The following is a 26,139-nucleotide window of genomic DNA, read 5'->3' on the forward strand; positions in this document are numbered from 1 at the left end:
ATGTCCTGGTTTTGAACATCCACAGCCTCAGCAGGGGCTGGGCACAACAGAGCAGGCACTCAGGACCCGGAAGGTGCCAGCAACACCTGGCCCTCCCCTCCCAGGCACAAGGCAGCCCCTATCCATTCAAGCTCTGCCCCAGCACAGCAAAGAGACGGGTCCTCAGCCACTGCCCCCACCACTACCACAATCACACTCACCTCTCCTGGTCCCGATGTGACACAGGCTCTGCCGAGGCCAGGGAGACAGGCAGGGGCACTGCCCCTCCCACTCTGCCCTGCCCTGCCCTCAATTCAGATCCATCCACCGCCCAGCCTCGGGGGTGGCATGCAGAAGGGGAGGGGAGGAGGCCACTCTCTCTCTTTCTGGGTGTGGCACCTCCTGGAATTGGCACCCAGGCCCTGACCATTTCTGCCTCTTTCCGCCTTCCCCGAAGGGCTGGCACACGGATCCCTCAGCCTGATCAGACACCAGCCTCCTGTCCTGAGCGGCGCTCCGTCTCCACCACGGTGCCCCCCACAGGCAGGCCCCCCACACCTGAGCAGGGTCCACTCCCAGAATAGTGCTCCCTATGCAGATGATGCACTCCATCTAAACCCGGTCCCCCAAATGCCCAGCAGGACAGCACAGGCCAATGTCTAGCCCTGGAGTCCCCACACAGGTGCCACTAATTCCAGCACTGCCCCACACTACAGCCTCTGAATTCAGCCTCTCCGCTCTGGTTCTGTGTGTCTCTGGGCTCAGAAACCCCCTTCCTCTGTCTCCTCCGAGTAGGAACCCTCACTCGGCAGACCCTGCACCCCCGCCTCCCCTCACCAGAACATCTGCTGGACACTGAGACGGACACCAGGGTCAGCCTGGCGCTTGATGAACAAGGAAGTTTCTGGACCTGTGCAGCTGAGGGTCGACATCTGAAGTCCCATTAGGAGCCAGCAGGGTAAAAGGGCTGAGCCGGGGAGAAGCGGGGCAGGCTCGCCAGAGGGGAAGGCCCTGCACGTGGGAGGGAGAGTGGGGCAGGGCCCCCAGATGAGAACTCAGTGAAGGAGGTTGGGGGGGGAAAGGAAAAGCAAGGCCTCCGTCCTGCAGCAGCCCTTCCCCGCGAACAAAGAAGGCCGCAAGAGAGTCCCTCTCAGCTTGTCCCCAGCAGGGAGTCCACCCCCTCAGAGTAAAGGTGGGCCATGAGGGAGGGACCACAAGGGGAGAAGGGGCCCTTCTAGGTGCCAGAGCTAAGTCTCTGCGCAGTGGCCCTCTGGGGGAGCTGGTGTCAATGTGGGGCAGGGCTGGTTGAAGCTCTGGGCGGCTGAGATAACTCAGGGCCACCTCTGGTGGGGAAATGTGGAACAGGCACAGCTGCATCCACACCCAGAGCCAGGAGGGACAGACAGCCCCTTCCTGTGCCGGCTCTCCAGTCCCTGCAGCTCACACTGGCCCCCATGTCAGTAACCAACACAGGCTTCTCCAGCCAAACACACTAGTCCGTACTCAGGCACCCGCAGGCCTGGTCTCACACACACACACCCAGCTCTGCCCACCCCCACCCCCACCCCCAGTGCCCACATACAGCTTCCGGGGTCTGGGGGGCTCCCCCAGCCAGGGCGCTCTCTTCCCCCATTCCTCAGGGCCGGCCAGGGGCTCCTATAGACTTTGTTTGTCAGCCTACAGGTCCCTGGAGCTATCACCAGGCAGCCTGGAGCCTCCAAGGGGCAGGGAGTGGCTGTGCCAGCCCTCAGGGACCTCTTTCCTCCAAAGCCAGGGAAAGGGGAACTCTGGCTCCTCACACTCAGTCCAGCAAACTCAGCTCCCAGGAAGAGGCCAGTTTCTAACAGGAGACCCAGCCACACCTACGAGCCCCACAAGTGTGTTCCCAGAAGGTCTGGGGAGTGTCCCAGGGCAGCCTGTGGCAGTGGCCAAGGGTACTGCAGACCCCGCTGCCCCTGAAGGACACTCCCTGGCCCAGCACCAACAACACACACTCACTGTCCTCTGGGCCCGGCCCAGCCTCTCTGCACCTGTGCCTAGTCCCAGTGGCAGGGACTGTCCTCTCAGCCCACCCAGCACCCAAATCCGGGTGCCCCACCAGCCTGCTCACACTTCCTGGGCTCAAGACCCAAGGCTTTAGCAATTTCAGGGTCATCTGCACTACCTGGGGGAGTGATGGGAAGGCCACACTCAGGCCTGTCAGGGCCTGGTCACTGCCTGGGGACAGAAGATTCCAGAGCCTACAACTTGTTCAGCAGGTCTGGGCCATGGCCCGCACCCACCTCTGCACACAGCAGCCAGCCCAGGGTCCCATGCAATACCCCAGGGCAGAGACACTAAGTCAACTGAAGGTGGTGCCAGGGGTCCTGCCAAGTGCCTGAACCCTGGCTTCTCCAACATCTGCGATGCCCCAGCCCCATGCCCTGGGTAATCTAAGGTCCTGGCCAGTACCTCCTCCTCCTCCCAGCCTTGAGGGGCCATCCTTGTTCTCAAGGTGGAAGAGCTGGGCCCTCAGTCCCCTGCAGCCTGGGACGAGCCTCACCCTCAGGGCCGGTGCACACCCAGAGGCTCTTCCCAAGGAAGCCTGGTGCCAGAAACCCAGACGCTGCGGCACAGACCAGAGACAGAGCCTGGGAACACCCAGGAGAGCAAGTCCCCCAAGGTCCCAGCCCCAGCTGAAGCTGGGAGAGCCCGGAGGCCCCCAATCCTCCTGGCCGCCCCTGAGTGGCTGTTCCCTCTGCCCAGGAGGAGCTGAAGGGGTTGAGGCTCAGGACGTGGTGCCCCCACACCCACACCCACACCCAAGAGCACACCCAGGCCTGGCAGCTCACCTGGCCCTGCAGGGCTGTCAGTCCAGCTGTGCCCCAAGGAGAACATTTGCTTCTTGCTCTATTTGGACAGCTGCAGGGTCAGTGATGCTCAGAAGAGAGTGTCTGATCATGGAGCAGGGAGTGCGTTTCAGGGCCACACACCCTCTAATGGGGGTGGGCCAAGGCCAGGGCTGTGTCCCTGGATGAGTGGCAGGGAGGGGGCCTGGGACCAGCGTGGCAGGCCACGGGGAAAGGCTGCAGTTATTCTGCCCTCCTGAGCACTGCAGAGGAGCGGTCAGGGGGGTTCTGGAACCAGGGATGGGGCCTGGGGGAAGGCAATGGAAGCCGGGAGTGAGAGAGGAAACAGATTTTTCTTTTAATGGCATTTATTCAGTTACAGGGTGGGTGGAGCCAAGGACCAGCCTCCCAAGTCCAGCCCAACATCCGACCTCACCTCACCCCAGACAGGTCCCACAGCCCTCCTCAGCTCATCCAGGACAGGTGGGAAAGGTCCAAGGAGAACAAGACAAAGCATCCACAAGCAGAGGTCCGTGGCCTGGCCTTCACCACCTCCCCCACTTGCCCCCACCACCACCAGAGGCAGGAGACTGAACTGAGATGTCAAGACCAGCACTTCCCCCTCCTGTTCCCACTCTCTCTTCCTCTCTGCCCTTCATCTCCTGCCCTCTCCTCCTGGTGCCTGTGTCCTTTCCAGACATCCCATTCTGGTGTCTCCTGGTCCCCATCTCCACCTCCTCCTTCTTTCGTCCTCTGCCCAGAGCCCCCGGTTATGTAAGGGGCTTGGGAACACACAGAGGGAGCTTTGTTGTCAAACCAAATCCATATGGAGCCAGAATCAGCCAACGCAGCTGTTCCCCATTCCCTCTGCCTTGGCAGGGTTGGGACTCTGGGCAGGAAGCCCCTACACGCCTCCATTTTGGGAGATGGGGGACAAACACTTGCCCCAGGGCCGCCAGGCAGCTGAATGGGTGGTCAGGGATCAGCCTCCACTGTGTGGAAGCACAGAAGGGGACCAGCTGGTCCCTAAGGCAGAACAAAGCCACAGTGCAAAGCCAGGGCCACAAAGCCAACAGAGGCAAGCTCTGGGCAGGGACAGGGCAGCACCGCGCCGGGCCTGGGTGGTTAGGGAGTGTATCCAGACCCAAGCACAGCACGCTGCTGTGTGCTCACCTCAATGGGGTCAGAGGGTAGAAATCTCTCTGTGTTGGCCAACTCCCCTCATTCAAGCAGGTTCCGCTGGGGAAAGAGCTCAAGAGAGGAGAGGGTGGGCGGTTCAGGTCACAGGCTAGGCAAGCTCAGTCAGCCCATCTTTGGAGAGCCTCAGGCCCCAGAAAGATGAGATCCTACCATCCTTTGCAGAAAGATGTCCAAAGAGGTGCATGAGGACTCAGGAGCTGAGCTAAAGATAAAAGTATTGCATACTTTGGGCAGGCACTCTCTCTTCGCCAAACTCAACTCCTGGGAGAGGCATTTTCGTTCTAAAACGCTGGAGCTGCCAGCAGGAGGGGCTGACTCCTGCTCCCATGGGCTCCCAATGAAGGTTCTCCTGAACATCCCCGGCCTCCAGGCAACCCAACCCAGCCACCCCCAGAATCTAGGTGCCACTATGAGGACAATCTGAATGCTGAGGCTGGAGAGAAAAGGCAGAACAGAGAAACAAGCGCAAGGAGAGAACGCGGGGGAGGCAGAAACGAAGGCAGAGAGATCACTGAAGAAGGTGGGAAATCTAGGGGTGGAAAGAGAAGGCACGCAGAGGGGATCAAAAAAGAAGAACACGGCTCAAACAGGGACACGAAGGAGATGGGGGCAGGAGGTCTAGAGAAACGGACCACACTGCCTGTGAGGACAATCTCCCGCACTCCATCAACACCCCCTCCTCATTCCGTCCAGCCCAGCTGAGGAGGGATTTCTAGACCACTCATCTTAGCCCACCCAGTCCTAGGGGCCTGGAGAACAGGCCAGCTCAACAGGCCAGGCATGAGGCAGGGGCTGGAGAAAGAGAGAGAAGGGTCACTCCTGAGGCTCAGCCCAATTACCTGCTCCGTGCCTGTGGGGAGAGAGATGCTCTGTGACCCTGAACAAGGCAGTTACTTTTCTGAGTCTCTGTTCCCTCGTTTGCAAAATGACAGCCAATCTCTGAGGCCTCTCCCAGCCTGAAAAATGTTTGTCTTGTTTGCCGATCACCAGGCTGTGAGGTGTGGCAGTTACTCTTACCACAATTAACACAGATGTTAATTGAGAACCAGAGTGCAAGACCTGCTTGGGGTCACATAGCTGGTAAATGGACAGGGACAAAGGATGCCAGGAACGGCTCCTAGTGGGTCACCTGCCCCTCTTCCCTGGGCCAGAAAATAGACCCTCTGCAGTCTCTGGATCCCACCCTGTAATCCCAGAAAACCAGACCAGCCAGCATTTGTAGAGTGCTAGATTCTGGGTGCTGGATCTCATTAAGTGTTGGCTTGGCTGGGCTGGGCGCTGTGGCTCACACCTGTAATCCCAGCACTTTGGGAGGCCGAGGCAGGTGGATCATTTGAGGTCAAGAGTTTGAGACCAGCTTGGCCAACATGGTGAGACCCCGTCTCTACCAAAAATACAAAAATTGGCCGGGTGTGCTGGCGGGCACCTGTAATCCCAGCTACTTGGGAGGCTGAGGCAGAGAATTGCTGGAGCCCAGGAGATGGAGGTTGCAGTGGGCCAAGATCAAGCCACTGCACTCCAGCCTGGGCGACAGAGCCAGACTCCGTCTCAGAAAAAAGAAATGTTAATTTCTCAGAGAAGGAAATGGAGGCTACAAAGGCAGGCTGTGAGCTCTGCCCAAGGCTATGCATGGAGGGAAGGACTGAGAGCCTCCAGCCTGCTTCCAGGAAAACAAATCTCACAGCTCCACAACACTACCTGGGGCACTGCCCCCAGGACCACCTACCTTGAGCCCCACTGAGGTCCATGCTGGGCTCACACCAGCACAGGGTTCCCTCCCTGTCACAGGCGTGGGACCTGCAGGGAGTGGAGAATGCAGGGGGAGAAAGTGCCAGTGCTGGGTGGTCAGGGAGGTTTCCCAGGACTGGGGCTTCAGTTGATGCTGAAGGACATTTGCAGTCTAGCAAGGTCATTACCAACAATGGCCAAGCCATGTGAGCGGCAGCGGGTGCAAAGGCGAGGAGGTGAGATCACACATGGCATGCTACCAGAAAATGAGAACCGTGGGGGTAACAATTGGAGCTCAATGGGGGTTTTCAAAAAAAAAAAAAAAAAAAAAAAGCCAAGAAACCCTCTGTTCCAGTTTCCCAAAAAAAAAAAAAATGTAAGTGGAAACACAGTATGTACAAGGAATAAAAGTGGAGCTATTCAGGAGGAGGCAAATGTGGGTAAACCCCTTGCTCCTCCAAAGCTGTCACTCCTGAGACGCCACCCAAGTGAGGGTTCTACCCTAGGGGTACCTTTCTTGGGCCTTAAATAAGGAGAGGACTGACAAGGGACTGGAGATGAGGTCAGGACCTGTCTGCAGGGACTTGAAGGCTACTAGGAAAAGGTGACAGGTACAGAAATGTGGCCAGCTGACCCTGGGATGGGTGGAATGGGGCACACCCTCCTCAGGGAACAAACTCCTGCCCAACCCCACCTGGGCTCCTACCTGGGCTCCTGCCTGCCTCTCTGGCGTCTAACCAGAGACCACCCAGGTAGCAGCACACAGCTGAGGCCAGACCCTTCTCTGGCAAACAGCTCACCTGGCAAAAAGGAAACTTTTTCCCTTTGCCCTGGAAGAAGGAGGAAGCAGAGTAAAGACACAGCAAAGCCAAAGTCAGCACGCCTGAGCTGCATTTCCATCACTCATCACACAAGAATCTACCGAGTGCTTATTATTTGCTAGACATCGTTCTAGGCATTAAGGATATATAGCAGTGAACAAGGCAGACACGCTTGGCCAGGCGCAGTGGCTCACGCCTATAATCCCAGCACTTTGGGAGGCCGAGACAGGTGGATGGCTTGAGCCCAGAATTTCAAGACCAGCATGGGCATCATGGCAAAACCCCATCTCTACAAAAAATAGAAAAATTAGCCTAGTGTGGTGGCGAATGCCTACAGTCATGAAGCAAGTCAGCTGCCTCCTCACCTGCCTCTCACCTGCCTAGAACTGCACGGATCCCTCGGCCTCTGCCCTCACCAGTCCCTTGTATGACTTCCCTCCAAATGATCAGAACCCAGTGGGAACCCAGAATATACCCCGGGTGGCCCCTAATTCTATCCTGCCAGGAATCCCTCTTCCCAACCTGAGCAACCTGTAAGGGACAGGGAGGATTGCTGGTGCTGAGCTTCCCTTCGGGCGAAACAGTTCACCATGTTGGAAGGAGAATTGGGTCTTTGGGAACTTCTCTGGCCTTCAGCCAGCCCAGGATGGGCGTCAAGGAGGGCCAGGCAGCCAAGGTGCTTCTGCCTGGCAGGAATCAGGATGCCAGACGCCGGGAGCAGCCACCTTGGCCAGAGTCCCTGTGCTTAGACCCCGTAGGGCCCCTCCCCTTCCTCACGTGTGGCCATGGTTGCCTTGCAGCCATGTGGGCGGCAGCAGCATTTCCAAAGGAATAGGAGCTGCAGGCAGGCCAGATGGAAGCAATTGCCAAGGGAAAGCAGCAGAAGTGGGGGTTGGGAGGGCTGGGAGGGCCGGCAGGGAAGGAGGGAAGGAGGAAGGAAGGAAGGAGGGAGGAGAACCCTGTCCTGCCCCGCCCTGCCCAACCGAGAAAGCAGACAAGCCTGAGCTCAGGCAAAGGGCCCGGCCAGAATGTGGGGTTCAGGACAGCACTCAGAGGCCTGGATTTGTGTTCCACCTTTGATACTAATACACTGTGGCCTTCAGCAAACCCCTTTACAAAAACCTTTAAGACGGGCTCTCCTTCTTCATTGGGCAGAATGGGCAGACTCCAGGGGGCAGTTGAGAACTGGGCTGAAAAGCGAAGGTTTTGGAAACAGGCCTGGATTTGAGTCCTAGCTCAGCTGCTTACGAGCTGTGTGACCTTGGCCAAGTAACTTAATCCTTCAATCCTCCATTTCTTCATTTATAAATGTGCTTAATTACAGGGTTGTGTGAGGCTCACATGAAGTGATGTAGAGTGTCTAGCACATCTTTTTTTTTTTTTAAGTTTATTGGGCCAGGTTTTTAATAAATGCCTGACTGCTAAATGGCAATCTTTTTGTTATTTGCTGAGACCCTTTTGATTATGGGGACAGAGGTTCATGCTGTAGCTGCAGAGGACACAGAGCATAAGTAGCATGGGGGCAGACCAGTGTTCCCCAGCACTCTCCAAACCGGCCCCTGCACTCTTCCGGGCTGCCTCCCCTAAACAGGAAAGCAAGATCCTGAGGACCGCAACCCCTGGGCACAGGCTTGAATGAGCTGCAGGTGGGACAGAGGGACTCTCCGACCCAGGTGCTTCTGGGCTCCTGCGGCCAGGACTTCCTCACCCTCAAGGCCCAGGTGGGAAACTGAAGGCCCAGCCAGACCCACACCTCACTTCAGCCAGAGCAGCAGGAACCTCCTCCCTGCTGGGCCAGCAGCAGAGCCCAGGGCTTCGGTCTACAGCGATCACATCATCTTTCTGCAGGGCAGGGTGGGGTGCAGGGGGACAGAGATGGGGCTGTGGCCTGGCTGTAGGTCCCAGGTGACGGTTCAGCCAACACTAAAAGATAACCCACATCTCAGGACACTCACACTCACTCTAACCCCGAAAAGCAAGAACCCAAGCAACCCTTCAGGGGAGTTCAGTCCCTGCAGGGCTCAGGGGCTCCAGCTGGACGCCGATGGGCACTTGGCTGGGGCCTGGGCATCACATGCTGCTGCTCCCACGTCAGGCTACACTGACCACTTCCTCCATCTGTAGAATAAAGGACTTCATTCAGACACCTCCCTCCTCCAAATGTGGCAGGGGTTAGAGGTGATTCTGAGGCCAGGGACAGCCAGTAGCCCATCCAGGGCCACTTGGGACACTCATACAGAAGCACTGAACACATCTGGGAAGGGGGCAACAAAGAAGAGGGGGTTAATGACAACAGTCACCCAAATCTGCCTGCCCTCACCATTTCTTCCTGGCAACCAACAGCTTCAGGTCAAGGTCGTGGGTCTTGGGAAGGAAGGAGGATCCCAGAGCGAGGGGAACAGAGAGCGGGAGCTAAACCACTCCCAGAAACCGGCTGCAGGGAAATGTCCAGTTGGCCCAGTGTGACTGAGCCAAGGGGGTGGGAAACAGGGGCTGTGTGCTCAGGTGCCGCACCCTGCACTGCCAGACTGCCCTGCTCTCCAGCATCCAAGGTCCATCTCGGAGGGGCCAGGAGCTTGGCTAGGCTCTGGTAGCTGCCTTGATTGCAATCTGCAGGCTTGGACTTCAGGCCCCACTTGAGGCCCAAGCTCCCTCTTCATCATCCCCTGTGGGGCCCTCAGCCAGCTTCTTTCTCTATAGGCCCAGGGTCTGGAACCCAGCAGGCATGCAAACATTTGAATTAGTCCGAGATAGAGGGATTCCTTCCCTGCAACGGATGGTGCAAACCTTTGAGCCATTCCAAGAGGAAGAATTTCCAACTCCATTGGGACAACCCCTGGAGCAGTCTCTCTGAAGAGAGACCCAGAGAAGAGCGCACAGTACTCTGTTCCTGAGAAGCAGGGGGCAAGTCACTGCATCCAAGGGGAAGACAGCCCAGAGGCTCCTCAGCCTGGGCGTCAATTCACAGGGAAGGCAGCCCTGTAGCCCCTGAACAGCAACCCACTCCCAAGCTGAAGATACCCACTCTGCCCAGAGTCCAAGCTGGCAACTTCGAATTCACTTTTCTAACTTCTCCTTCCATCTGCACCCTCACAACCTCTGTTGCCATCTTGGAGTCTGTGGGGGTCGGGCCTCAACTCCTGGCAAGCTCTCCATGTCTTAGAGGAGCCCAGGGCCCACGGGGCAGCCTAAGATCACCCACCCAGCGCAATGGGCAGCCAGGCACAGGAGCAGTCTGGAAATGGGCCAGGAGCAGGGCGGGGAATGGTCCCAGGACCTGGGATGTCTCAGCTTGGTCAAGGGGCATTCCCAGACCTACTCTCAGCAAGCAAAACAGCCTTCCGAGTCCATTTCTAGGCCCCAAATAGCTGGCACCCCGGAACCCACTCTAGAATTATCAGGCAGCTTTGGAGAGTAAGAGCATGGGAAAAATATGACTACTAGTGAACATTTATACAGCTCTTCCTATGTGCAGGTGCCTTTCAAAGCACTTAGTACTTATCAACTCATTTAAAATCTCCCTGGCAGATGCCAGGGCCAGGACCTAGAGGAAGTGGGGTCTGCAGGACAGGTCCAGCACAGCTCAGGAGTGACACGGGTGTGTGTCTCCTGTGAGAACTCAGCCTGTGCCAGGCCTGTTCCGAGGTTCACAAAGAATGGGTCCGCCTGAGCTTGGCTTCCACACGGTGCCTCCCTTCGGCGGTGGAAAGTACAGGCATCCCCAAGAAGCCTGTGGGGGGTGCCAGCCTGTGGGTGGCCATGAGGTCAGACAGGGCACAGCTGGGCACCCGAACACTGCCTACACTCCCAGCCTTCTGGCAGCAGTTCCCTAAGCCAGGCCCTCGGGACCCAGGCTGGGGAACAGAGGAAGCAGCCACAGTAGGTCAGGCCTCACGCTGCCCAGACAGAGCCTCCCCCCAAGACTGGGAATGGAGGGTCAGTGCTGGCAGACATGTTGGCGGTTCTGGGATGCCCAGGAGGTCCCTGCCAGCCAGGACCCCGAGGAGACACCCACAGCAGACAGCTGAGCCTACTCCTCGCAACCCATCCCTCCCCACTGCTCACCACCCGTGCAGCTCTGAGGCACAGTGGCCTAGGCCTGAGGACCCCCATAACGTGGCCCTGGGGCCCTGGGCACGGCCGGCCTCCCACTGACAACTCCACCTCTGGGTTCTGCTCAGCAACCTTGCGACTCCTGCACACAGGCAGACACCGCAAAGACTGTCACCTCCAGCACAGCGAGCTCCCATGTGCTGGACCTGACCAGGGTAGTTAGAGAAACCAACGCTCGAGGATGCTGGAGGTGACGGCCGCCTCTTCAGTCCGGGCGCAGGGCTTGGGGAGTGGGGCGGAAACTTTCCGCAGTACTGTCCCGCTTGCTCACTTCAAAGGAGCGGAGAGGATCCGGCTTCCCGCGAAAATCTGGTGCAGGGAAAGGGACCCCGGAAAGCAGCTCCGCAGGGCTGTGGCCGCCCCACCCCGATCCGCGCTGCGCCCACGTGCTGGGCCCGACCCCCTCCCGGAGTCGCCGCGCGGGCTGAGGCCAGGCGGCCGAGGACCCCGCGGCTCCCCGCCTCCCCCGCGGGCCCCAGCGCCGGGCGGCCGCATACTCACCCTCGCGGGTGGAGCGGGGCGGGGCAGCACAGTTCCGCGCGCAGCTCCGATCCGCTAGGCGCACCGACCCGCAGCGCAGCGCTAGCGCGACGGCTCCGCTCGGCCCGGTCCCTGTCCAGGGCGCTGGGCCGGCCTGGGAGCGGACGAGTCCGCCTGCAGGGGAGGCGGGGGCCCGGGCCCGGGCGGGGGGCGGGGAAGGGGCTGGACACGCTTGCGCACACGGCGGCCCTGGAGCCGACTCCCGGGAGCGACCGGGAGGGGGAGGAAGGGCGGGGTGGAGGAGGGGGAAGGGCGGGGGCAGTGCCGCGCGATCGCCGGCTTGGGATGGTGTGCACGCCTCCGAGGCCCGGACGGAGGCAGGCAAGGGCGCTGGGGGTGCGAGAGGCGCTTAGGAGCGGAAGAGGAGGCCGGATGGGGTGAGCGGAGGGCCAGGGCAGGCGCTGCCTGTCAGTGGCGCGACGGTGGGTATGCCCAGCGCAGCCAACGCGCACCCTCCTGGGAACAATGAGAATCAAGAAAGGGTTCAGTGTTTTCCCGAGCAGGGAACCGTGTCCTTCCCTCACTGGGGAAACTGAGGCGGGGGGTGTAGGGCCTTGTTCCGGGAGCCCATGCTTTCTATCCCCCATGCACGCAAGGCAGCCAGTCCCCTGGGCCCAGACCTGGGCCCTTCCTCTGCTTTGGTCGGGGCCTGCTGCCCCCAAACTGCTCGCTCTGCACCCCTCATTTGCAGACTCTTTATCTTGGCCTCGGAAAGTTTCTCCGTTTCCTGTTATTGAAGGCGCCAGGCATCCTGTCTACAGGAAGAAACCCCTGGGCCCCTGACCCTGGTTCCTTGGACCCAGGCATCCCCCCAAATAAACCTGGGAACTGCCCAGGCTGAAGAACAGTTCAGAAGTCACCCTGCAGGACAATCCACAGCCCCCTAAGCCAGTCCGTTTCATAGGTCGGCACAGTGTTTCCAGAGCCCCACGTATAAACAGCCCTGTGTCGGGAACGCCAGGGGCTCCAAGGAAAGTGTCAGACCCATTCCCTGTCCCCAGGAAGCTTACCATCCAGCGGCATAGAGAAGGCTCACATGGACTCCATTCAAAAACGAGGCAGGACAGGATGTGAGTAAGTGCAAGGTGGTTCAGAGAAGTGCCAGCTCAAAGCCCGCTTCGGGCGGGAGGGCTTATCTGTCAAGAAGCCGTAACACGGGAAGCTCTGCTCCAAATGAGCTGAGTGAGGAGTCTGCCTCCCAGCTGTTCCTCTGCAGGTGACTGTGCTCCATCCTCAATCATTCCTTGCATGGGCAGAGGCTGTTTGGCATTTCACCGTATCTAACTTAATTTTGTTTCAATATGGTGCCTTTGGCTTAATCAGTCAAACATTCATTCAGCAACTATTTGTTGCATGCCATCTCCAGGTCTGGAATTAAGCGGATATAAAGAGCATAATGGGCCGGGCGTGGTGACTCACGCCTGTAATCCCAGCACTTTGGGAGACCGAGGTGGGCAAATGACCTGAGGTCGGTAGTTGGAGACCAGCCTGACTAACATGGAGAAACCTTGTCTTTACTAAATATACAAAAATTAGCTGGGCATGGTGATGCATGCCTGTAATCCCAGCTACTCAGGAGACTGAGGCAGTAGAATCTCTTGAACCTGGGAGGCAGAGATTGCAGTAAGCCAAGATCATGCCGCCGTACTTCAGCCTGGGCAACAAGAGCAAATCTCCATCTCAAAAAAAAAGAAAGAACACAATGACTAACTCCCTGCCCTGGGCAACTGGAGGAAGAGGGAATCATCTTCTTCTTCTACAGATAAGAAAACTGGCCCAGAGAGAATAAGCAGCTGCCCTTAATAACTAGGTGAATCTGGCAGAGCTGATCCAAACATCAGCCCAGCCTCTAAACTTGGCCATTTAATGAACTAGATCTAAACATAGTTTGCAATTCTTGCCGTGAATCACGTAAATGTCACTCTACCAGAAAAATGGAACCTAAGAACCAGCATTTGCTCCTGGAGATGTGAGTTCCAACTCTGCCTCTGCCACTAAATAGCTTTAGTTTTCTTGCTAGAACAAAAAAATGGAAATAACTGTGCTTCTTCAAAGGGCTATTGTTGGCATTAAATCAGACAATGGATTCAAATTTGCTCTGAAAGCGTAACCTGCTATATATAAGTGTGTGCTGGCTTTTTTTTTTTTTTTTCTTTTTGAGACAGAGTTTCCTTCTTGTTGCCCAGGTGGGAGTGCAGTGGCACCATCTCGGCTCACTGCAGCCTCCACTTCCCATGTTCAAGTGATTTTCCTGCCTCAGCCTCCCAAGTAGCTGGGACTACAGGCACATGCCACCACACCTGGCTAATTTTTGTATTTTTAGTAGAAACAAGGTTTCACCATGTTAGCCAGGCTGATTTTGAACTCCTGACCTCAGGTGATCCACCCACCTCGGCCTCCCACAGTACTGGGATTATAGGTGTGAGCCACCATGCCCAGCCAAGCGTGTGCTGTTACTATGCAGGTGACACCCCTCTTCTAACCTATAAGCTGTATTCAGGCCTCTCCCCACTCCTTCCCCCAGCTTATCCCAAGCCTGTTTACTAGGTGCCCAGAAGCTAACCATAATTCTGCTCCCCTCCGGTTAGGCCACAGTGGGCTTACTCATGACCTGTTCTCCCCAGTGTCTTAACAGCACAGCCAGAAGCTTAGCTCACTGCCTAGAAGCCATATCATCTTTGTGGGCAGGAGGGAAGCAATTCTGGTGCCTTTTTCTCTATTATTTTCTTCTCCTTCCTTCCTTCCTTCTTTTTCTCTTTCTCTTTCTTTCCTTCTTTTTCTTTCCATCTTTCCTTTCTCTTTTCTTTTCTTGTGCTTCTTTAACCCCAGGCACCCCTTTAGTGCAGCTAAAAGACGTTATGAGTGGCTCAACAAGAGGCAATAAGATGGGGTGAGCAGAACTTTGACCCATGGGGACTATTTCTTTTGGATGTTAGCTGTGCCAAAGTGGGGCCAAGGTAACCTGAGGAACAACAGGTCTGAGTCCCCTTCCAAGCCATCAGTGCTGCCTCCATTCCTATTTCCTATGCCTCCCTTTACCTCTCTTGTATTTCTTCTTGGTGGAAGTGGCAGGACACCTCTGTGCTGGGGCAACCAGAGAGGCCTCAGGAGCAGAGGGAGGAGCAGGTGCATCTAGACCTGGAAAGCCCTGGCCCTGCGGCTCCTCTCTGGCAGGAGTGGGTGTGAGCAGGAGCATGTCTCTCTCTGTGCCACATTAGCATCCTGCCCACCAAGAGGAGGGAACAGCAAGATGCTGTATGAGGAAGAAATATACCCCATCCAGCATCTCAGATGCTTTTTAAAATAGCAACTCCAGGATGGTATTTCAGCTCCTATTTTTATCAGATTTATATGGCTGGACCATGGAGCTGAGCTGTTCCCAGGGCTCTCAATAGCAAGGGACATCACTGCTATAGTGTTAGCTGAAATGCATTCCAGGAACCTGTAGGCTGAAAGAGATCCTGAGAAGTCATTGCTTGCAGCCCCTGCCTCTGTTTAGAACCACAGTCAGTTAACCACAGGAAGTTTATGGCTTGCTTTTTTCCTTGAAACCTCTTGGTTGGCCGAGCACAGTGGCTCACAGCTGTAATCCCAGCACTTTGGGAGGCCAAGGTGGGTGGATCACCCGAGGTCAGGAGTTTAAGACCAGCCTAGCCAACGTGATGAAACCCCATCTCTACTAAAAACACAAAAATTAGCCAGGTGTGGTAGCGGGCGCCTGTAATCCCAGCTACTCGGGAGGCTGAGGCAGGAGAATCACTTGAACCTGGGAGGTGGAGGTTGCAGTGAGCCGAAATCAAGACATTGCACTCCAGCCTGGGTGACAAAGTGAGACTCCGTCACTAAATAAATAAATAAAACCTCTTGGTTGCCATGCACGGTCTAGCATTTCGTAGGGCTTTTAATCAGCAAGTTATTTTTAACATCGTCTTAAGTTTGTTTGGTCTGTTGTACAAAGTATAGACTGGGTGGCTTATAAACTACAGCAATCTCTGGCAGTTCTGTAGGCTAGGAAGCCTAGGATTCAGACGCCAGCAGACTGCTTCCTGGTTCATAGAAGGTCATCTTCTCACTGTCACCTCACAGTGAGAGGAAGGGTCTAGGGGTGACTCTAGAATCTCTTTAATGAGACACTAATCCCATTAATTGGGGATCCCCACCCTCACGGCCTAATACCGCCCAAAGGCCCTGCCATTGCCTTGGGGATTAGGATTTCCACATATGAATTTTAGGGTAACACAGACATTCAGGCCATAGCAAATATCTTGCCCAAATATCTCTAGTTCCATCCTTTTGGTGACTCTCAGACCAGAACACTTACTGAGCGATTACTATGTCCCACGAAATTATTTAATTTCACAAAAACTCTCTGGGGGAAGCCTTATTATCACTCCTATTTCATGAGCAAAATTTATGTAACTTGCCCCAGATCAGACTTGGTTATGGCACAGATTCTATGCTGGAGCCATCAGACCACTCTGCTTCCCAAGCAGAGGAGGAAAAAACATTCTGAGATTTTTTTTGGCCTTGGCTTTCATTTCTTCATCATGGTTCTGAAGGGAAGATCGGCTAGGGTCCTAAATGTATGTGTGGGCCCATGCTAGAAGCTCAGCTCTTGGTGCCAGCCACACTGAGCCCTGGCCTCCCTTCTGGGCCTTTGATCTGCTTGTCACTCGGCTGATGATGAGCAAGGTCCAGCCTAGAGCATAAGAAGGCAAACACTGCGCAATCTCATGAATCAAACCTAACAAAGTGGAACTCATGGAAGCAGAGAGTAGAACGGTGGTTGCCAGCAGGAATGGGGAAATGGTCAAAGGATACAAACTTTCAGTTGGACTGAAGGAAGAAGTTCTAAAGATGTATTGTGCAACATGGTAATAATAGTTAATAACCATGTACTGGGCCCGGCACGGTGGCTCACGCCTATAATCCCAGCACTTTGGGAGGCAGAGGCAGGCAGATCACTTGAGGTCAGGAGTTTGAGACCAGCCTAGGCAACATGGTAAAACCCCATCTCTACTAAAACTACAAAATTAGCCAGGTGTGGTGATGCGCACCTGTAGTCCCAGCTACTGGGGAGACTGAGGCACAAGGCTTGAACCCAGGAGGCGGAGGTTGCAGTGAGTTGAGATCGCACTACTCCACTCCAGCCTGGGTGGCAGAGCAAGACTCCGACTCACAAAAAAAAAAAAAAGGAAAGAAAAAAAATGTAATGTATACTTGCAAACTGCTCACAGAGATTTTAAATGTTCTCACCATTACAGAATGATAAATGTGTGAGGTGATGCATATGTTAATTAGCCTGATATAGTGATTCCACAGTGTATACATATGACAAAACGTTACGTTGTACACCATAAATATATACAATTTCTATTTGCCAATTGAAAGAAATAATTACTTTAAAAACCGAAAAGTTTTAGCCTGCAGGTTTAGCTTTTTGGGGCTGAAGCCTCATAGCCCCCTCCACTTCAACGCACTCATCAGCATTGTAATTACTTTGTAATTAATGCCTGTGTTCCTCACTAAATTGTAAGCTCCACATGAGCTTTGCCTCCAGGTGCTTGCAAAACACCCAAAAGATGGTGGCGTAGATGCTCAAAACCTGTTTATTAAATTGAATTGAAACGGAAACACTTGAAACAGATTCCATTCCTGCTTATTTTCTAACAGTGGTTCAAACTGGGTAACTTCAAGTTGACATGGATTTCAGAATTCAATGTAATTTCAATAATATGATAATAGAACAACCTTAGGGTTGCTAACATTTATTTTGCTAAGCGAAGCTACTTTAAAAACAACTACCGATAATTATCACCATCTTATTTTTAAAAGTACATTTTAACCTTATGTTTACATGTTTGGAAAAAAAATAGTCTTTTCTGAGAAGGAAGAATTGGCAGACCTACATCAATGAAATAAATATATTCAAACATTTTGGATATGGAAGTATTACAAGAGAAACATGTTCAAGTATTACTTTGTAGGTAATTGTTTCTTATTTCTCAATTCGGGGATCTGTATTCAACAGGGACATGGAATGTGGAGCCTGAGATGGTATTTTTCTGTTTCATGTTGATAAATAGAGACCACTCAGCAATTTTGCTCTATTAGGAAACTTTGAGGCAAACAGGGAGAAGCCAAGAAACAATAGCAGTCATGCCTCCAACTGCTGCTTTCCTTTTCCAGCCGAGGCAGAAAGAATGTAGGCCAAGCACTGGGGCTAAAAGCCAGTCGTGGAGCCGTCCAGGATTTATCTAGGAAGGGTGGCATCTGCACTGCTCCAGCAGAGCCCGGGCACGGCATGCTTCTGAGGGCACACAGTTAAACACATGAAGCATTCTCTCCAGCGCACAGGACCAAGGTGTGGTGCTGCCCGAGGGGCTGGCATTTGCCATCTTGTCAAGGCAGGGCTGCAATTGTGGCTTGTTCAGGATGGAAGGATGGTGGGCTCTTAAGTGATAGCAGGAGGGAAGCATGAGGCAGAGGGGGTGGTCCTTACTCTCCATCCTCTGCCTGAGATCCAGGAGGCCTCATTCAGAGCCCAGCTCTGGTCCTCCATTTGCCACATGTTTATGGAGCACTTTTAGGTGAGTCACCGCCCGAGGTTCTGGGGAAATGGTGAACAAAGGGCCAGAAGTCTCTGCTTCCTAGAGCTGACTAACTTAACACCATAATGCTGGACAAGACATCCTGAGCCCATTTCTTTGTAAAATGGAGCGAGAATTCAGATCATGAAATGATCTGCTATATGAATGTAGTGTTATAACGTTGCTTTGTGTGAAAGGTTGGTTTGCTGAGCTAGGTAGTATCCTAGGTGCCAGGGATACAGAGATAACTAAAACAAAGCAGACAAACTCACAAGTAGGAATAAAAAGAGGCACTATATACGAAGCTACCATGTTCAGTTATCAAGGAGTCTGATATAAAGGTCACCCTATAAAGACAGAGAGATGGCTGGGCACAGTGACTCACGCCTGTAATCCCAGCACTTTGGGATGCTAAGGCGGGTGGATCACCTAAGGTCAAGAGTTCGAGACCAGCCTGGCCAATATGGTGAAACCCCATCTCTACTAAAAATATCAAAAAAAATTAACCAGGCATAGTGGCAGGCGCCTGTAATCCCAGCTACTCAGGAGGCTGATACAATAGAATCATTGGAACCTGGGAGGTGGAAGTTGCAGTGAGCCGAGATTGCACCATTGCACTTCAGCCTGGGCAACAAAAGTGAAACTCCATCTCAAAAAAATAAAATAAAAGACTGTGCTTTTGGAGTGTTAACAGGGCTTGGCAGAGCGGCCAACCTGGTGCACTCTAGCCCTTGAGGCTGACAAGCCCAAAGAGGGCTGGATTGAGGGAGAAAGGGAGGGACCTTCATGAGGGCAGTGGCTGACAGGTTCTCTAGCGATTACAGCAGCAGAGCACTAGCTGGCTCTGAAGGGAAACCATTGCCAGGCCCCTAGCAGAGGTTTGTCTTTCCATGTACAGGAAAAGTTAAGAGGTGAGGCTTTGGGAGGAGCCCCCTTCTGTACTGTGGTGAAAATAAATGAGGCTGAGAGAGAATTCAGGGGATGCTATCCCAGAGGGCCCCCTCCCTGCAGAGTGGGAAGAAGACAGAACTGGCCAGCCCCTTGGGGGTGTTGAGAAGCCTTCCTAAGGGTCCCTGTCTCCATGCCCTGCCTCTCCAGACCTGAGTGCCTGCCCTCTGCTGTGACTCCCAGCCTCATCGGTCCCGTTGCGTGAACTCTGTTCCATCTCTCCTGCCCCTCAAACATTTATTCATCCAGTGTCAAGTTCCTATGCACCTTCCTCCAGGGGCCAGGCACTACAGGATGAGGGGAAGGAACGGCAAGGTCAGCGGGAGCCTGTGCAGCCAGGCCCTCTAGCAGCACCACTGAGGGCTAGGCAGGTGAGCATGCGCTGAGGCTGCAGGGAAGGGCTGTTGCACGGGGAGGCAACCCCCCACTCCCAGGCAGCTGTGGTGCTGGAGATGGAGCCCGTGTTTGCTTGCCGGGACCACATGTGCTTTTAGACCGGAAGTGGGTCACTTCTTTCCCCTGGACCTAGAATGGGCATAACTGAGACCCAGGGAGCATTCCTGCAAGCTGGACACTGCTCTGGGAGAAGACCTCCATCCAGCCTCCTGACCCCAAGACCCCAGCAGTTGCCAGTGTCACTGCCCACAAAAGTATTTCAAAAGTATTTGCTTAGCCTGGGAAGAAGTCGGTCAGATGTGTGGTGGCCATGAAATGGATGTTGCTGGCTCTATGTCAGACCTCTCTGCATTGGTCACCACCTCAAAGTTCCTTGGCTGCAACTGCACGCCGCCTGAACCCAGGGACTGTTGAAAGGCTGCAGGGGGCCAGGCGCGGTGGCTCATACCTGGAATCCCAGCACTTTGGGAGGCTGAGGTGGGTGGATCACTTGAGGCCAGGAGTTGGAGACCATCCTGGCCAACATGGTGAAACCCCATCTCTACTAAAAACACAAAAATTAGCAGGGCGTGGTGGCATGCACCTGTAGTCCCAGCTACTCAGGAGGCTGAGGCAGGAGAATTGCTTGAACCTGGGAGGCAGAGGTTGCAGTGAACCAAGATCAAGCCACAGCATGCACTTCCAGTCGGGGCAACGGAGTGAGACTGTCTCAAAAAAATAAAAATAAAAGCCAGGCGCGGTGGTTCATGCCTGTAATCCCAGCACTTTGGGAGGCTGAGGCGGGCAGATCACAACATTAGGAGATCGAGACCATCCTGGCTAACACAATGAAACCCCGTCTCTACTAAAAATACAAAAAATTAGCCAGGCGTGATGGCACACGCCTGTAGTCCCGGCTACTCAGGAGGCTGAGGCAGGAGAATAGCTTGAATCTGGGAGGCGGAGGTTGCAGTGAGCTGAGATTGCACCACTGCACTCCAGCCTGGGCAACACGGCGAGACTCCAACTCAAAAAAAAAAAAAAAAGAGCTGCAGGAAAGAGTGGCTGAGTGGAGGCCAGTCCCTTCGTTGTGCCTCATCTGAACTCTCTGAAGGCTGCAGCAGGTCCCTGAGGCTTTCTGACGCCACCCTCCACTCCCCTGCTGTTTCTAAGGGGTCTTTCCCAGGGCCACAGTGGTCCACAGCAGGCCCTGAGATCCTGAAGCAGGTTGGCTGCACCCAGACCACCACCTGCAAGTAAAGGGGCTGGACTCTGAATGAGGCTTCCTAGTTCTCAGGCAAGGGATGGAGAGTAAGGACCACTCACTGTGCCTCATGCTTCCCACCTGCTTTCACTTCAGAGCTTGCCATTCTGCCACACCTGAGAGCTTCCCAAGCAAGGCACAAAATCCACAGCCCTACTCTGACAAAGTGGCCAACGCCAGCCCCTCCGGCAGTAGGATGCCTTGGTCCTGTGTGCCGGAGAGTCTTATGTGTTTACTTGTGAGCCTGCACGTACAAGCCATGTTCCTGCTCTGCTTGAGCGGTTGCAGGTGTCACCCTTCCCAGATAAGCCCCAATGGCTCTTTAATTGGTCATCAGCCTCTGGCACTTTGAGGTCCCTGCCTGGTCTCAAGCTGAACATCTGCCTCTATTACGCCTTGAACCCGAGCCGCCTCCGGGCTTTTGCATTCAACTGCAGCTGTATCACTTTGCCCTTGCTGATTCAGTTTTGCACTTGATCTTCTGGCTGCTCCTTGTGAGTCTGTTTTGTCTTCCTGCTGAGATAAAAAACTCAAGGCCAGGACTCGCTGACCAAATAACAGCAAGGCAGGCTTTTCAGGCTTGCATCATCTGGTTCTATTAAAACCCACCCAATTCCAGACGCCACCCCCCCCATCCTCATCAACAAGTTTATCAACAGGGTTGACTGACTCACAGGGAGGTGTGACCTCAGTGCTGGAAGGAAGTGCCATCAGAAACCTCTATAGATAATTTCCTGAAAGGTTTCAAGTTTGGTTTTTTGGGGGAACTCCTCAAAGGAGAGTTGGATGGTAGGGGAAGGAGGAGGGGAGAGGGGGAGGAGTAGAACGGGAAGGAGTACAAACAGGAGAGGCACAGGGTGGGGACAAGGAAGCTACCACGGACTGTGAGCCCAGGGGCTTGAGAAGGCCCTTGGCACCCATCCAGGTCAGCTCCCACCCATCGGTTGAAAGCACCACCTGGAGCCTTTCCACCTTTCTCAAGGCGTTCCCACCAGTTCTGCCCACCCACTCTCCCTCGCCATCTGTCTGCCTCCCAGGCCACGCTGTCCACACTGAGTGAGCCCACTACTTTATTCACTACTAGGAATAAGCCGGTACAAAACACATTTTTAGAAAATTCACTTGGAGATAAAAAATATTGTCCCCACTCCTCCCCCAGTCCCACACATCTGTGCTCTTCTCCTCGAGTTAAGTCAGCTTTGCCGAGCCTCCTGCAAGAGCTTGAGCAGGGGGTCGTCAGCCCTGAGGGCGAAGGTGAGCGTGCGCCGCTGGTAGTGCTTGGGGTCACACTCCAGGTTCTCGATCACCTCGGCCAGCAGGTGGGCGCGCTCCACACCTGAGCCGGGGGCCTCGAAGCCCAGGGCGGTGAAGTGCACGTGCAGGTGGTAGTAGGAGGGCAGGTAGTGCAGGTATACTCGTAGACGGTCTCCTGTCATCTGGTAGCGCTGCAGGATGACTTCCTGATGAGATAGGAGCAGGCAGGCCAAGAGTCACCGTGCTACCTGGGGGCCGGCACCTTGTCCCCATCTAGACCCTCCTCCCGTGTGAATCCCGGGCTGGCCTGGGGCAGCTCATAAAAACCTTCCAAACAGCTCTCTGCCTGCTGTCTGCTTCAGCTCCCTCTGTCTTCTAGTCTAGGAAATCCATGAGTACAGCTGACAGCGGCAAAGCTGAGACTCTCTCCCACGGGAAGCGGGGAGTGGCCTCCATCAGCGTCCCCACCCTAACGTGGATAAAACACTGACTTCCTCAAACAGTTGCTGCTGGGAATCTTGGAAGGCCTAGTGTCTACAGACAGGCCCCAGACTCCCAAGACTATGGGAATAATCTTTCATGATTTAGAAGCATTTAATCAATCATGAAGTGGGTGGAAGGAAGCCTCATTTTCTCTCTCAGCATAGGACAGGGTGGAGGTTGGAAACAATGAAGATAGGGAGGGAGCTATGCTGAGGACTTGGTGAAGGTGCAAGGACTGGGGAAGGGGTGTGGAGGGGCTGCCCCCACACAGACCTAGGCAAGTCTCAGTGGGCTCCCTGCAGAAGAAGAAAGCATTGACTTTGGCCCTGGCTCCCTTTGCCCTCTTCCACCTTGCTCAAGGGTGGGTCTTTTTCTACCAACCTCCACCTTCAGGAGCCTGCAAGGCATAGAATTAACCAGAGACACTCATCTCCATTGTGGGCAAATCCCTGAGGTGCTCAGAGGTGAAGAGAAAAAGACTAGGGCCTCAGTGGGCTCAGTATACACCCCAGAATTGTGTTCTGCATCTGGAGCTCGCCCCAGGAACCTCTGCAGCAGGGTGGGACCAGGGCCAAGGCACCTGAAGGCTTCCTGGAATAAGTGGGGCCTGCCTGCCAGGGTAGAGCTGTCTGAGCTGCTACGGCAGGTCAAAGTGTTGGCCCAGCATCTCCCCAAGAGAAAGACACCATTGTCTGCCATTTGTAATATCCAGAGACTGCTTCAGGATATGAATAAGCCACTCCAAAAAGATAAAGGCAGCCAGAGGGGTGGTGCCATGGGTGGGCAGGAGGGAAGATCGACTGGAGCCCAGCGGCAGGGGGAGGCTGGGTCTGGGCAGAGCCTTTCCTCCAGGTCTGCATTAACACCTCGAAGCAGCACTGGTCAAAAAGGGGCAAACCTCTCTCCTGGCTGGGCATCGTTATGACGGCTAGCTCTGGCATGTCAGGTAGATCATCACATCTCAGAGTGGGAAAAAGACTGAGACCCAGCCCCAAAGGAGGGTGTATTTAGAAGGGATCCATCTAGATATTGTGGTCCAGGGAGGTGAAGTAACCTGCCCCAGGCCACTAAGCTGGTTAGGGTCCAAATGTCAGGCCAGGACTACACCCAAGATTCTAGACACCCTTCCCCCATCTTCCCCTGCTCCTGGGCTCCATTTAGAGCCCCTATAATTTCATTCAATTCAATAAAAATCCCAGAGAGAAAGTATCCCAGAGCACCAGGTCCTACAGAATTCAGTCTGTCCTGAGTCTAGACAGGGAGACACATGCATGCACACATATGGAAGACACGCACTCATATTCCCAAGCAGCTCTGGCACGATGTGGTTGTCATGGTTGTCATGACAGATGGGTGATCCTTGAGTGGGAGGGGCCAGGACTTAAGGACCAGAGTCTATGGGGTGAGGGGTGGAAGTGCATCCTAGATGGGACCTGTGGAGAAGGGCTGAGGAAGGCGAGTGTGAGGGTGAGGAAATGTGGCTCAAAGCAGAGCTGGCGTGCCAGGCACGACCAGAGATGTAGGGCCCTGCTCTTCAACCTGAAGAGCCTAATGGGGTCCCCGAGAGAAGTCTCTAAGATGGACTCTGGGAAGGGTGAGGAAAGGGGCCTTGGAACACACTGGAATCTGAGTCTAACTTCTCTGGGCTTCCATGTGGTGTGGTGAAGCCACTCACCTGCCCCTGGTGGAGGATGTTCCTGAGCAGCGGCAGGTGCTCTGGAGTAAGGTCGCGTAGGGACCTGATGCCCCGGCGATGACAGATGGCAATCAAGTAGAGGTCATCAAGCTGCGTAGAGAGCGAGGGGAGACCAGGTTCAGCAGGGAACAGACCTGGGGAGGCTGCCAACCCTGGAGTTCTCACGTAAGTCAAGATGCATCTACCCGAGGCCTGCAGCGCCAGGAGAAACCCCACAGCAGGACTGACCCGCAGCAGGACTGACCCGCAGCAGGACTGCCCCCAGGCAATGCGGGCAGCAATCCCAGGCAATCCCAGGCTTGTGGGATGGTCTGAGGGGCAGGCCTTCTGTATCTGCTTCTTGCTAGAGAATACCCTATGAGAGTTCTACATACTCACTCCCCAGAGCTACCAGGGGCAGGGAGCCAAGAGGTTCAAGGAAGAGCAAGGGCAACTCTCCCCCTCTAAGAGTTTACAGTCTGATTGCACGTATGTAAGTAGCTCTACTGTAAGACACAAAATAATCCCAGCACAGGAGGAAGGAAAGACTCTAGCTACCTGGTACAACACAGGAAGGCCTCCTGGAAGAAAAAGCAGAGGATCGGTCTAGAAAAAGTGGTAGAATTTGGAGAAAGGATATTCGGGTAGAAGAAACAGAGCAAAGGCTTGGAGACAACAATGTATAGGGTATGAATGTAGAGGGCATAGAATGTATATGTAAGGGGAGAGGAAGTAACTTGATTTGTCTGGAGTCAAGGCACGTGAAGGGGTAGAGTGGGCTGTGACGGCTGAAAAGGGAGCCTAGGGCCAGCTCAGCAGCACACACACCAGGGCAGTTAGCATGTTTCTCTCTTCCCCTATCTCACAGGACACCTTCCTGCTGTCCTTCCGGAGCACAGCCTGGCTGATGAAAACCTGAAGGTCACAACAGTACAAAGAATCAAAGTCAAGATCTTGTGCCAGAGGGCAAATGAACTCTTCCTCTTGCCCAGAACACCCTGCTTACTTAAACCTTGGCCTTGCCTGGTAATTACATCCAAGCACAGGCAGGCCCCAGACACCAAGGCTCTGAGGGGCCAAGCGCGGGGAGAACCCAGCAGTGCCCTGCCCTGCAGTCTGAGCTACCAGATTCCTTGTGGAGATAACTTCAGGACCATGACTCACCCAACCAAATTCCCTGGGGCCCCAAATTGAAAATTCAGGATGGGCTTTTCTACATTACTTCCTGATATACAACTATGCCATGGTCTTTACATGCCATGAACATTTTTCCTGCCAGAGTTCTAGGAATCTGGGTTCTCTGCCTCAGACTTTCTACAGATGAGCCCACAGGAAGCTCCCACGTGTGGCTGAGCTGTATGCACCAGGCCTCAATTTGCTCCTGTGTACTCTCTCATGCTCTGTGCCCAAGAAATGTACTCTCTCACTTTGGACTTAGGAATCCAAAGAGAAGCCCAGAAACAAAAGTGCTTGAACTTGGGTTTTGTGTGTGTGTGTGTGTGCGCGCTCACACGCGCACGTGCACATGCTGATGAATGTCTGAGTGCGTGCGTTTTCAGTTGTTCTATGTGTCATTGTCATGGGACTCCCAAATAATAGTAACATTTGTTTTGAGTGATGTCTGCTGACAAATCACAAACATGACACTAACTCGAAACTCTCTGCTCCACTGGCATAGAATGGGGCATGGAGCCTGGTGCTGGGTGTCAGACCGTGGTATTAGGTGTCAGTTCACAGGCTGCGTAAGGGAGGGAAAATAATCCATTCATTAGACATGACCCAAAATTTCCTGCTGGCAGCCAAAGGCCTCCTGGCTCAGAGAAGTGATCTGAAAAAAGCTAGACCAGGGGCAAGAGAGGGCCTCAGGCTGGCGCCCCAGAAGGTGGCCCATCCGTCACTCTGGGAAGACAGATAGACACCATCAGTCTCTTTTTACAAGTCAAGACCATAAAATCCAACTAACAGTTTCCTGGCAGGAAGAAAGAGAATTGCTGGAGCATTAGAGAGCCATCTTTTAACATCTAGGGTGACTCAAAGGAAGAATTCTCTGGTCTGAGAATTTTAGATCAAAGAACTTAAATCATATGAACTGAAAATGTGTGTGTATCTATATACACATGTACATATGTTTATAAACCCAGTATAGAAAGGTTACCAGAGACAAAGAAATAGCAACGGCAGTGGTTTTAGGGAAGGGAAAGGAAGGACTACGGGGTGAGGGAACATACTTTCACTGCACATCCTCTGTTCTGTGTGCATTTTTGCCACATGTATGAACTAAACCTACAAGAAAATAAACAAAAGAACACACAGGTGACCTTTAAGAGAACAGAAGAAGGGA

General features: G+C 54.1%; 2 protein-coding genes across 5 annotated transcripts in view; both read right to left on the minus strand.

The window, feature by feature from the left end:
* Positions 1-12,237, minus strand: part of ST3GAL4 (ST3 beta-galactoside alpha-2,3-sialyltransferase 4) — a 60,400-nt gene extending 48,163 nt beyond the window's left edge. For 2 of the 4 annotated variants that reach the window (XM_017526136.2, XM_017525802.2), the window contains exon 1: positions 11,171-11,342. Coding sequence is in view for 1 of the 4 variants with exons in the window: in XM_017525722.2 (XP_017381211.1) it covers positions 12,220-12,222 (3 nt within the window). In the remaining 3 variants the exon portion in view is untranslated. Of the gene's footprint in view, positions 1-11,170; positions 11,364-12,219 lie in introns of those variants that run through there. The other 2 variants (XM_017525722.2, XM_017525882.2) reach the window with 2 other exon arrangements.
* A 9,202-nt stretch (positions 12,238-21,439) lies between these two features.
* Positions 21,440-26,139, minus strand: part of DCPS (decapping enzyme, scavenger) — a 49,511-nt gene continuing 44,811 nt past the window's right edge. Inside the window, exons 5-6 of the mRNA XM_017526354.2 lie at positions 23,799-23,909; positions 21,440-21,846 (exon numbers count right to left, since the gene is read on the minus strand). Of these exons, the coding sequence (XP_017381843.1) occupies positions 21,580-21,846; positions 23,799-23,909 (378 nt within the window). The 3' untranslated portion in view covers positions 21,440-21,579. The remainder of the gene's footprint in view (positions 21,847-23,798; positions 23,910-26,139) is intronic.

Source organism: Cebus imitator, unplaced genomic scaffold, assembly GCF_001604975.1.
Source record: "Cebus imitator isolate Cc_AM_T3 unplaced genomic scaffold, Cebus_imitator-1.0 Scaffold0, whole genome shotgun sequence".
Taxonomy (NCBI): Eukaryota; Metazoa; Chordata; class Mammalia; order Primates; family Cebidae; genus Cebus; species Cebus imitator.